Source organism: Pecten maximus, chromosome 11, assembly GCF_902652985.1.
Source record: "Pecten maximus chromosome 11, xPecMax1.1, whole genome shotgun sequence".
Classification (NCBI taxonomy): Eukaryota; Metazoa; Mollusca; class Bivalvia; order Pectinida; family Pectinidae; genus Pecten; species Pecten maximus.
Genome location: NC_047025.1, coordinates 27,664,744 through 27,678,647, shown reverse-complemented (window position 1 = coordinate 27,678,647; position 13,904 = coordinate 27,664,744). Strand labels below are relative to the sequence as shown.

General features: G+C 40.9%; 1 protein-coding gene across 3 annotated transcripts in view; it reads right to left on the bottom strand.

Moving 5' to 3' along the window:
• The window catches only part of LOC117337240 (protein CBFA2T1-like), a 163,583-nt gene that overhangs the window by 67,345 nt on the left and 82,334 nt on the right, over nt 1–13,904 (bottom strand). The window contains exons 1-2 of one of the 3 annotated variants that reach the window (XM_033898115.1): nt 12,004–12,088; nt 9,990–10,397 (exon numbers count right to left, since the gene is read on the bottom strand). The exons of the other annotated variants lie outside the window; for them this stretch is intronic. Coding sequence (XP_033754006.1) covers nt 9,990–10,071 — 82 coding nt within the window. The 5' untranslated portion in view covers nt 10,072–10,397; nt 12,004–12,088. Of the gene's footprint in view, nt 1–9,989; nt 10,398–12,003; nt 12,089–13,904 lie in introns of those variants that run through there. 3 annotated transcript variants of the gene reach the window in all.

Here is a 13,904-nt window from a genome sequence, read left to right as displayed (position 1 = left end):
CCCTCCTATATCCTGTCACCTTCTATACATCCTCCTATATCCTGTCACCCTTATATACACTCTCCTATATCCTACCACCCCTATATACATCCCCCTATATACATCCCCCTATATCCTGTCACCCCTATATACACCCTCCTATATCCTGCCACCCCTATATACACCCTCCTATATCCTGCCACCCCTATATACACCCTCCTATATCCTGTCACCCTTATATACACCCTCCTATATCCTGTGGCTCCTATATACACCCTCCTTTATCCTGTCACCTTATATACATCCTCCTATATCCTGTCACCCTTATATACATCCTCTTATATCCTGTCACCCTTATATACATCCTCCTATATCCTGTCACCCCTATATACACCCTCCTATATCCTGTCACCCCTATATAGACCCTCCTATATCCTGTCACCCATATATATAGCCTCCACACCCTGTCACCCCTATATACACCCTCCTATATCCTGTCACCCTTATATACACCCTCCTATATCCTATTACCCCTATATACACCCTCCTATATCCTGTCACCCCTATATACACCCTCCTATATCCTGTCACCCCTATATACACCCTCCTATATCCTACCACCCCTATATACACCCTCCTATATCCTGTCACCCCTATATACACCCTCCTATATCCTGTCACCCCTATATACACCCTCCTATATCCTGCCACCCCTATATACACCCTCCTATATCCTGTCACTCCTATATACACTCTCCTATATCCTGTCAACCCTATATACACTCTCCTATATCCTGTCACCTTATATACACCCTTCTATATCCTGTCACCCTTATATACACCCTCCTATATCCTGTCACCTTCTATACATCCTCCTATATCCTGTCACCCTTATATACACTCTCCTATATCCTACCACCCCTATATACACCCTCCTATATCCTGTCACCCCTATATACACCCTCCTATATCCTGTCACCCCTATATACACCCTCCTATATCCTGTCACCCCTATATACACCCTCTTATATCCTGTCACCCCTATTTACACCCTTCTTTATCCTGTCACCCTTATTTACATCCTGCAATACCATGTCACTGCCGGATTGTCTCAATACATAGTCTATTTACTTGTTGTGGAGTCTGGTAGCTATCTGGCAATGATAACAACCACACAGCCATGCCTGCCCACAGATGTGCCTCTCATCACAGGTATAATGTTTAAGGCATCGCCATGCCACCAAATACTCATCTGGTTTATATTTTTTGTTTTGGCGGAGGTCAGAGTTAAAAACGGTTGTGCAGATTTTCAAGCGACAGACTGGCGCCAGTTGGAATGAAAGAAACATGTGCATCGCATCCAGAAGGCCTGTGTAAAAACGCCCGCTAACCCCCCCTGTATGGCAAACACATGCAGCATATTTCCACATGGTCTGTTATTCATCAGGGAGAGTTCTTAGTATCCCACTCGAGACCATGCAATATCCTCTTGTGATACAACTCTCCAGTTATGCTAAAGAAAAAAAAACATGTACACAGAAAAACAGCACTAAGTCGGTACATCTAGCTCTCATCATCTTGATAGAGCTTATAGCCTTTTTAAAGGGCCTGCCAACTATCTCACAGAGAAAACAAATCTTCGCTGTTTTCCCTAACAGTTGAAATTATTGTCCGACCCAAAATTTTGTTAATTAAATAAAACCACTGGTGATTTGTCAGATTGATACCAGTACTGTGGAACCTCATTACTAAACCTGAACCTTATTAATTAGAAGCCATATTAACTGGGCCTTCTAATTAATACAGACAAGATAATTTGTTATCTGTACATTTATATCTGGTAATTGACTTCCTCTTTTTTAATTGTTTTTTGAGTATCAGACAACTGTTTTTCAAAATCTGGTAAATTTTACTCCATCTGTAGGCACCAACTTCTCTTAGACTAGTTCCAGTAATTTGATATTATATTTTTGATCTAAATGGATTGTTACTTGGTCATTCTACAGCTTTCCCTAACATACTAATAGCAGTTAGGAGTAAATTCTGGCATTAGAAGAATTAAGATAAATCAAAGAGAGATGAAATTATCAGCAACCGATACTGAAGCACTCCTTACATGTGTTAAGGTACTTTTTGTTTTGATATTTAGGCACTTGGACATTACATCGTAACTACGGCCAGAAGGATATGTATGTTGTGGATTATTTTTTTCTTTTGAATTTTTTGGTACATTATCTCTAAATAACACCTGAATAATCATTCCAGTGCCTGGTTATAACTAACTGTAGAAGCATCATTCTAATAAACTTATCTGTCAAAAATTGATCTTGTATTAAAAACTGATTAAAATTATGTCTAGATATAAAATTGACATCTAACAAAACAATCCATCCTCTTTTATGACCTCACTGTTGGTCAAATCAAAGGCAACCACGCTTGAGTGTGACTGATCTAAGATTCTTAACTGTTATATAGGTTTCGTTGATTTGTTATTTAACTTTTAACAGCCAGGGTCATTTAAGGACCTGGCAGATTTTGGAGGTGGAGGAAAGCCGGAGTACCCGGAGAAAAACGTGTGTTTTGAACTCGTAACCCAGAGGTGGAGGGCTCAGTGATCAAGTGTAGGGACACCTTAACCACTCGGCCACCGCGGCCCCATGCTTTATAGGTAACTACAGAGAAATGTATATGTGATAACTTATTGGCACAAGGTATGCTTCAGAGTGCATAAGCATTGCAAAATTATGGCAGGCATGCATTTCAGTGTTTAGAGTTCAGATTACTTTAACATTTGAACTCTAACATAAATCAGATATTTTCCTACTTATGTGGGAATGTGTGGTAAAAGTGCTATAAGTGTAGCTGAAAAGCTACTCAAGTTAGACAATGTGTTTTAAAATGGCACTTCAGTGTAATCTCAACAGTGACCTTGAGCTTTTAATATTTTAAAAGAGATACCTCCTTTGTTTTTTGAGCTGGCAATGTGTTCATGAAGATTAACATATACATATGAATAGCAACTTAGATAATAGTCGGAAAATCAAAGTGTCTACAGATGAATTCAGGTGTACCTTCATAAGGGGTACAGAGACACAATATATGTGGTCTCGAGGATGTTAAAAGAGGGTATAAGGAAGGGAGATCAGATTTAAAACAAAAAAACAAAAAAAAAACACTAAAAAATTGAAGTGCAATAATACATGCAACGAAAGGCTTAGAGGGACTGTATTGCTGTTGTGGACGCTTAAGCAATAATGGCAAAATATTCTAATAAAAACCAGAATGCTATGATTCTTCTGATAATATATGAACTTTTTGACCTTTAAAAAGTTCAAGGTCATTTACATGAGGTCATTTCTTTATATTCCATCCCAGGTACCTGCAGGTCAGGTTAAATATCATAGCCTAGCAGTGATGACCCTTTTGAAACAAGAATTACATGTAAATATGAGTATAGTAAATTTTTAAACAAACTCCAAAATTCACTAAAATTTCAGTATTTTTTCCGAATACAACCAAACAAATCTTCACTTGATAACTAGTATGGAATCACCATACATATACATTATAGACATGTGTTAATATTGATCCATTTCAAAACAAATATCAAATGTTGCAAAACCATTAATTCTTAAAATTCACGTAAAATGTAAAAAGTATACTCTAGGTTTGGTTGAAATAACATTGATACTTTTTTTCCGAAAAACTGAGCAAAGCACAAAACTTTAAAGTTCATATTGCTGAGCATTCCTAATTTTCTGAGTCACTGGATCGTATACTTTCTGATCAATTTTAATGATCTAAATTGAAAATTTTAGAGTGAAATGTTGACAACGCTGCCGGAAAAGCTTTGTGACAGGGTGAAATGACATATGTACATCCCTCATGTAAACTGAGGCAACTATAAAAGGCATCACAAACAATACAAATCCCCTCGTGTAAACTGAGGCAACTATAAAAGGCATCACAAACAATACAAATACCCTCGTGTAAACTGAGGCAACTATAAAAGGCATCACAAACAATACAAATCCCCTCGTGTAAACTAAGGCAACTTAAGGTATCACACACGATACAAATACCCTCGCTTAAACTGAGGCAATTTTAAAAGGCATCACACACGATACAAATCCCCTCGCTTAAACTGAGGCAATTTTAAAAGGTATCACACACGATACAAATCCCCTCGTGTAAACTGAGGCAACTAAAGGTATCACACACGATACAAATCCCCTCGTGTAAACTGAGGCAACTAAAGGTATCACACACGATACAAATCCCCTCGTGTAAACTGAGGCAATTTTAAAAGGTATCACAAACGATACAAATACCCTCGTGTAAACTGAGGCAACTAAAGGTATCACACATGATACAAATCCCCTCGTGTAAACTAAGGCAACTTAAGGCATCACAAACAATACAAATCCCCTCGTGTAAACTGAGGCAACTAAAGGTATCACACACGATACAAATACCCTCGCTTAAACTGAGGCAACTAAAGGTATCACACACGATACAAATCCCCTTGTGTAAACTGAGGCAACTAAAGGTATCACAAACAATACAAATACCCTCGTGTAAACTGAGGCAATTTTAAAAGGCATCACACACGATACAAATACCCTCGCTTAAACTGAGGCAATTTTAAAAGGTATCACACACGATACAAATCCCCTCGTGTAAACTGAGGCAACTAAAGGTATCACAAACAATACAAATCCCCTCGTGTTAACTGAGGCAATTTTAAAAGGCATCACACACGATACAAATACCCTCGCTTAAACTGAGGCAATTTTAAAAGGTATCACACGCGATACAAATACCCTCGTGTAAACTGAGGCAATTTTAAAAGGTATCACACACGATACAAATCCCCTCGTGTAAACTGAGGCAATTTTAAAAGGTATCACACGCGATACAAATACCCTCGTGTAAACTGAGGCAACTAAATGTATCACAAACAATACAAATCCCCTTGTGTAAACTGAGGCAACTAAAGGTATCACACACGATACAAATACCCTCGTGTAAACTGAGGCAATTTTAAAAGGTATCACACACAATACAAATCCCCTCGTGTAAACTGAGGCAACTAAAGGTATCACACACGATTTGTATCGTGTGTGATACCTAAAGTTGCCTTAGTTTACACGAGGGGATTTGTATCGTGTGTGATACCTTTAGTTGCCTCAGTTTACACGAGGGGATTTGTATTGTTTGTGATACCTTTAGTTGCCTTAGTTTACACGAGGGGATTTGTATTGTTTGTGATACCTTAAGTTGCCTTAGTTTACACGAGGGGATTTGTATCGCGTGTGATACCTTAAGTTGCCTCAGTTTAAGCGAGGGTATTTGTATCGCGTGTGATACCTTAAGTTGCCTCAGTTTAAGCAAGGGTATTTGTATCGTGTGTGATACCTTTTAAAATTGCCTCAGTTTACACAAGGGGATTTGTATCGTGTGTGATACCTTAAGTTGCCTTAGTTTACACGAGGGGATTTGTATCGTGTGTGATACCTTTAGTTGCCTCAGTTTACACGAGGGGATTTGTATTGTTTGTGATACCTTTAGTTGCCTCAGTTTACACGAGGGTATTTGTATCGCGTGTGATACCTTTAGTTGCCTCAGTTTACACGAGGGGATTTGTATCGTGTGTGATACCTTTAGTTGCCTTAAAAGGTATCACACACGATACAAATCCCCTCGTGTAAACTGAGGCAATTTTAAAAGGTATCACACACAATACAAATCCCCTCGTGTAAACTAAGGCAACTAAATGTATCACACACGATACAAATCCCCTCGTGTAAACAGAGGCAATTTTAAAAGGTATCACACACGATACAAATCCCCTCGTGTAAACTGAGGCAATTTTAAAAGGTATCACACACGATACAAATCCCCTCGTGTAAACTAAGGCAACTAAATGTATCACAAACAATACAAATCCCCTCGTGTAAACTGAGGCAACTAAAGGTATCACACACGATACAAATACCCTCGTGTAAACTGAGGCAATTTTAAAAGGTATCACACGCGATACAAATACCCTCGTGTAAACTGAGGCAATTTTAAAAGGTATCACACATGATACAAATCCCCTCGTGTAAACTGAGGCAACTAAAGGTATCACAAACAATACAAATCCCCTCGTGTAAACTGAGGCAACTAAAGGTATCACAAACAATACAAATCCCCTCGTGTAAACTGAGGCAACTAAAGGTATCACACACGATACAAATCCCTTCGTGTAAACTGAGGCAACCAAAGGTATCACACACGATACAAATCCCCTCGTGTAAACTGAGGCAACTAAAGGTATCACAAACAATACAAATCCCCTCGTGTAAACTGAGGCAACTAAAGGTATCACACACGATACAAATCCCTTCGTGTAAACTGAGGCAACCAAAGGTATCACACACGATACAAATCCCCTCGTGTAAACTGAGGCAACTAAAGGTATCACACACGATACACATCCCTTACGTATTTAAACTGAGGCAATTTTAAAAGGTATCACACGCGATACAAATACCCTCGCTTAAACTGAGGCAACTTAAGGTATCACACGCGATACAAATACCCTCGTGTAAACTGAGGCAATTTTAAAAGGTATCACACACGATACAAATCCCCTCGTGTAAACTGAGGCAATTTTAAAAGGCATCACACACGATACAAATCCCCTCGTGTAAACTGAGGCAATTTTAAAAGGTATCACACGCGATACAAATCCCCTCGTGTAAACTGAGGCAATTTTAAAAGGTATCACACACAATACAAATCCCCTCGTGTAAACTGAGGCAATTTTAAAAGGTATCACACACGATACAAATCCCCTCGTGTAAACTGAGGCAATTTTAAAAGGTATCACACACAATACAAATCCCCTCGTGTAAACTAAGGCAACTAAATGTATCACACACGATACAAATCCCCTCGTGTAAACAGAGGCAATTTTAAAAGGTATCACACACGATACAAATCCCCTCGTGTAAACTGAGGCAATTTTAAAAGGTATCACACACGATACAAATCCCCTCGTGTAAACTAAGGCAACTAAATGTATCACAAACAATACAAATCCCCTCGTGTAAACTGAGGCAACTAAAGGTATCACACACGATACAAATACCCTCGTGTAAACTGAGGCAATTTTAAAAGGTATCACACGCGATACAAATACCCTCGTGTAAACTGAGGCAATTTTAAAAGGTATCACACATGATACAAATCCCCTCGTGTAAACTGAGGCAACTAAAGGTATCACAAACAATACAAATCCCCTCGTGTAAACTGAGGCAACTAAAGGTATCACAAACAATACAAATCCCCTCGTGTAAACTGAGGCAACTAAAGGTATCACACACGATACAAATCCCCTCGTGTAAACTGAGGCAACCAAAGGTATCACACACGATACAAATCCCCTCGTGTAAACTGAGGCAACTAAAGGTATCACAAACAATACAAATCCCCTCGTGTAAACTGAGGCAACTAAAGGTATCACACACGATACAAATCCCTTCGTGTAAACTGAGGCAACCAAAGGTATCACACACGATACAAATCCCCTCGTGTAAACTGAGGCAACTAAAGGTATCACACACGATACACATCCCTTACGTATTTAAACTGAGGCAATTTTAAAAGGTATCACACGCGATACAAATACCCTCGCTTAAACTGAGGCAACTTAAGGTATCACACGCGATACAAATACCCTCGTGTAAACTGAGGCAATTTTAAAAGGTATCACACACGATACAAATCCCCTCGTGTAAACTGAGGCAATTTTAAAAGGCATCACACACGATACAAATCCCCTCGTGTAAACTGAGGCAATTTTAAAAGGTATCACACGCGATACAAATACCCTCGTGTAAACTGAGGCAATTTTAAAAGGTATCACACACAATACAAATCCCCTCGTGTAAACTGAGGCAATTTTAAAAGGTATCACACACGATACAAATCCCCTCGTGTAAACTGAGGCAACTAAAGGTATCACAAACAATACAAATCCCCTCGTGTAAACTGAGGCAACTAAAGGTATCACACACGATACAAATCCCTTCGTGTAAACTGAGGCAACCAAAGGTATCACACACGATACAAATCCCCTCGTGTAAACTGAGGCAACTAAAGGTATCACAAACAATACAAATCCCCTCGTGTAAACTGAGGCAACTAAAGGTATCACACACGATACAAATCCCTTCGTGTAAACTGAGGCAACCAAAGGTATCACACACGATACAAATCCCCTCGTGTAAACTGAGGCAACTAAAGGTATCACACACGATACACATCCCTTACGTATTTAAACTGAGGCAATTTTAAAAGGTATCACACGCGATACAAATACCCTCGCTTAAACTGAGGCAACTTAAGGTATCACACGCGATACAAATACCCTCGTGTAAACTGAGGCAATTTTAAAAGGTATCACACACGATACAAATCCCCTCGTGTAAACTGAGGCAATTTTAAAAGGTATCACACGCGATACAAATACCCTCGTGTAAACTGAGGCAATTTTAAAAGGTATCACACACAATACAAATCCCCTCGTGTAAACTGAGGCAACTAAAGGTATCACAAACAATACAAATCCCCTCGTGTAAACTGAGGCAACTAAAGGTATCACACACGATACAAATCCCCTCGTGTAAACTGAGGCAACTAAAGGCTGCATTTTTTTTCTCTGATGATTATCATTCCTATAAGCTTTTGAAATATTTAGAAATATTTTCTGAAACCCGTTTTATTTTTTCGATCAGTATCTCTCATCCAGATTGCATTTATATTGACAATAAATACAATAAATGACAATGTTTAATTATTTCATAAATGAAACTATTGAAAGTTTTAGAAAACCAATGTTATTTTTTTTATTTCATTTTAATTTCAAACATTGGCAAAAAATCTGTAAGTTCCCTAGTTGATCCATAGTGTTAATCATTGTTCCATGTTAATACAGTCAAATACGGTAAACACTTTGGTCAAATTGGGTCAATTACAGTCAAAAATACTCCAAATACGGTCACAGAAGCATCTTGATGTCAAAGCTCACCTTAGAGATGTTTTGAACATTCAGAAAATGTTTGGGCTAAACATGGCCAAATCATGGGTATAATAAGTTGAAACTACCTTTTTAACTTAGGTTATAATTATGTTTGATATTTTTAGTGAAGGTCCACTATGGTCATCCCCTACTCAGTCCACTACAGTCATCCCCTACTTGGTCAACTTTGGTCATCCCCTACTCAGTCCACTACCGTCATCCCCTACTTGGTCCACTATGGTCATCCCCTACTCAGTCCACTACCGTCATCCCCTACTCAGTCCACTACCGTCATCTCCTACTTGGTCAACTTTGGTCATCCCCTACTCAGTCCACTACCGTCATCCCCTACTTGGTCAACTTTGGTCAACCCCTACTCAGTCCATTACCGTCATCCCCTACTTGGTCCACTATGGTCAACCCCTATTCAGTCCACTACCGTCATCCCCTACTTGGTCCACTATGGTCAACCCCTACTCAGTCCACTACCGTCATCCCCTACGTGGTCCACTATGGTCATCCCCTACTCAGTCCACTACCGTCATCCCCTACTTGGTCCACTATGGTCATCCCCTACTCAGTCCACTATGGTCATCCCCTACGTGGTCCACTACCTTCATCCCCTACTTGGTCCACTATGGCCATCCCCTACTCAGTCCACTACCGTCATCCCCTACGTGGTCGACTATGGTCACCCCCTACTCAGTCCATACAGTCAACTTCATGCTCGACTGTAAGATGCGACTGCATCACATGGTTAACCTGTGCCTTTAAAAGATCATTATTTGTTAAAATATAAGTCATATAGAAGAGATATGAATTATTTAAAGCATGTGAAAACAAATATATACAGATAGATAATCAAATGACGATCCATGCATAACTGTACATAATACTGCCAACTGAGGCATGCAAGAAAGCATTAGATGAGGGTACCTACTTTTTGTGTCACCATGGTAACGGTGAGAGTGACTGTTCATCAGCTTCTCCAAGGAAGTCTTTTCCTCTTTCATACCCAACATCAGTACCAGTAATGCTCTCGGAATCAATCAAGTACAACAGTGTCAGCGACCAAACTTTAAGTACCTATTTCACGTAGCTTATTGTCATCTCAGCATCAGTCATCATAATTCTGATTTTGAATTACAATCCAACATTTCAATGTTTTTTTAGTTTGAAATCCACATGTACATTGTATGATCTCCAGCACAAATTTTGTCAATGGCTAGTATCAATAACGAAGAAGTTCAGTCAACACCAATTCAAACAGAGTTCGATTATTCTTAATGAAATCATTTCTCGTAGCATGTAAATCCAGTTGTCAAAATCACAGGTCGAAAATGAAAACCTGCAAAATTGAAAAGACAAGAGCTGTTTCAATGCAATCGTAAAGAATGCAAACAGAATTGAGATCGTCCAGTTGTCTTTAGTTGCCCAAGTTATTAGTATATCCCTGAGAGTATGTGTTAATTACCACCAGCTGTTGAGGAATGCTAAGCTGCCACAATCACAGGTCAATTCCATCAATATGGACACCATAACATTTAAACACTTCAGGTGTGACCAGGCTGTAAATGTCAAATTTCAAAACAATCAGAAAAATACCTGCCTCAAGAAAACCAAAATTGTCATCACTTGATTTTAATGTAAATAAATACACACAATTTTGTAGTGTAATTGGTACCAAATTGGTGTCAGAAATATTTTGCTCACAAAGCACCGACAGTGCCTCTGTAGAATTTATTGGGGAAAAAAAGAAGAAAAAAGACAATTAAATATGATGATGAAAGGTTGATGCTGAGTTGTATGTCACCTGACTAATTAGTCTAGGAGACTGCTGCTGCTGTCACTGATGATGAAGAAGGAATGAGAGCCACCTGTCACTAGAATGCCACACTGTATATATGTAAAACTGGTACATGTAGATAGCTGATGCTGGCAGCAGTGTGGCATACATACCTAGGGTGTTGTTCTATAAAATGACAGATGTATGATATAGTAGACCATCCCTGACCCTCAAATCAATAACATACTAGGTCTGTGATCAACATGTTTTTGACCTTTCAATATGATTCAACAAGATCTTATATATGACAAACAAAAATCAAATCATATTTGATGTCAGACATTGATAGAGAATACACACTATTATACATATTCAACTTATCTGTAAACTCGAACTGTTAGCCTTAAACTAAATTGATACCCCCATCCACATAAAAATTATGTAAGAAAATTATCAAAGGGGCATAACTCCAGGGAAAAAAGTAGCAAGAGCAAATCACAAAGGGGAGACAACTCCGAAGGAAATCATCAAGTGAGCTTGATCTTTCATCTTGATACATAATGCCTGGAACTCATTTAATTGATGCCTTAAGTGAGAGATTGGATCCTTGATTATTTACAGGAAAACCAAACACAGCTCCACATTGATCAAGTAATAGTATGCTACTGTATAAGTTATAGACATATGTAAATATTGATGTATCACAAAGGAAATGGCAAATTTGTTAAAATCACTAATTCTCAAAATATACCTAAATATGACTTTTTCGCCACCCCAAAAATCATTCTTTTTGTTGAAGGCGAGACCAAAATTTACTTCAAAAGGCATTAACATTTGGGTAAAACTACTAAAAAGTGACTTAAAATTTACCGTTTAAAAGACGAAGTTTTGAGGATTGCACCTTTGTTTTTACCATGTCAATTTTATCCCCTTCACTTAGTGTTGTTCAGATGACATACTGCACAATTTTGATCCCTTTATTTAAAAAATTACTTCTATTTCCCATTATCCTTTTGACCTTACTGATGCCAGACCCTCCATATAGACAAAAAATATTCCCCCTTAACCCAAGAATGCTTGATGCCAAATTTAGTCAAAATCCAGTCACTCTGGATGAGAATCATTTTGAAAAGAATGTTGACATAGAGCGAAGGCTAAGTTGACTTACATAACAGTGGTATCAAAAGTGTGAGTTCCTTGCCCCCGACACCAGGAGGAAGCTGTGAGGTCCTGCCCCTGACACCTGAAGGAGGCTGTGAGGTCCTGCCCCTGACACCTGCTGGAGGAAGATATGAGATCCTGCCCCCGACACCTGGAGAAGGCTGTGAGGTCGGACTGCCCCCGACACCTGGAGAAGGCTGTGAGGTCGGACTGCCCCTGACACCTGGAGGAGGCTGTGAGGTCCTGCCCCTGACACCTGCTGGAGGAAGCTATGAGGTCCTGCCCCCGACACCTGCTGGAGGAGGCTGTGAGGTCCTCCCCCGACACCTGGAGAAGGCTGTGAGGTCAGACTGCCCCTGACACCTGGAGGAGGCTGTGAGGTCCTGCCCCTGACACCTGCTGGAGGAAGCTGTGAGGTCCTGCCCCCGACACTTGAAGGAGTCTGTGAGGTCCTGCCCCCGACACCTGAAGGAGGCTGTGAGGTCCTGCCCCCCCGACACCTGAAGGAGGCTGTGAGGTCCTGCCCCTGACACCTGCTGGAGGAAGCTGTGAGGTCCTGCCCCCGACACTTGAAGGAGGCTGTGAGGTCCTGCCCCTGACACCTGGAGGAGGCTGTGAGGTCGTGCCCCTGACACCTGAAGGAGGCTGTGAGGTCCTGTCCCTGACACCTGCTGGAGGAAGCTGTGAGGTCCTGCCCCCGACACTTGAAGGAGGCTGTGAGGTCCTGCCCCCGACACCTGAAGGAGGCTGTGAGGTCCTGCCCCCCGACACCTGAAGGAGGCTGTGAGGTCCTGTCCCTGACACCTGCTGGAGGAGGCTGTGAGGTCCTGCCTCCGATACCTGGAGGAGGCTGTAAGTTCTTGTCCCTGACACCTGCTGGAGAAGGATGTCAAGTCCTGCCCGTGACACCTGGAGAAGCCTGTGAGGTTCTGCCCGTAACACCTGGAGATGGCTGTGAGGTCCTGCCCGTAACACCTGGAGAAGCCTGTGAGGTTCTGCCCCGACACCTGCTGGAGAAGGATGTGAAGTCCTGCCCGTAACACCTGGAGAAGCCTGTGAGGTTCTGCCCCGACACCTGGAGAAGCCTGTGAGGTTCTGCCCCGACACCTGGAGGAGGCTGTGAGGTCCTGCCCCCAACACCTGGAGGGGACTGTTATGCCCAGGAATGAACACCTGATAACTCACCTGTTGTACAACACCAGATATATATCTCCAGCTCTACCTATACAACCAGACAGCACAAACCTGTTAGACAACAGTGACTATACTATAGGCTAGAATCACAAATAATCATATTAAATTACTCAATGAAAGAGAGAAAAAGCAGGGACGAGTTTTGTGTAAAACCTTGGGGGCAGTAAGGGAAAGGCAGGGCTATCTCTTAGACATCTGGTGTTCCTACACTCAAGTACCACTGATGGTAACACCAGCTGCATCTAAGAATCACTGGCGCCAGAGTTTGATACAGAGATAGATACACCAGTTTGGCTGAATGGGAAAAACAGCCAAAGCATATGCACTCCAATGCCGATTTGTAGACAGACAGACGAAACTATGGTCTGCTTTCCTTCAACAGATTCCACTTGGAGTTTATACACCTTTCCATATGACAACTAGCAGAGCCAGCTGTTGTATGATGAGCTCAGAAGGGCAAAGGAATGAGAGAGTAAAGGATAAGGGAGAGGAAAGGATCAAGGATGCTGGAGTTGGGGAGCCAGAAAGGTGGTGGTGGTAGGACCCACAGCAGGACTGGAAGGAAATAGTAATGAAAACAGAAGCCGAGTTACAACTAACGGATCTCTTATCAATACAGTGAGAGAGTTAGTGTGTGTGTGTCCGTATCTCCCCTCACCCAACACCTGATCTTACTGTCTACACCTGTCCCTGCCTTGTCTGATAGCAGGCCAG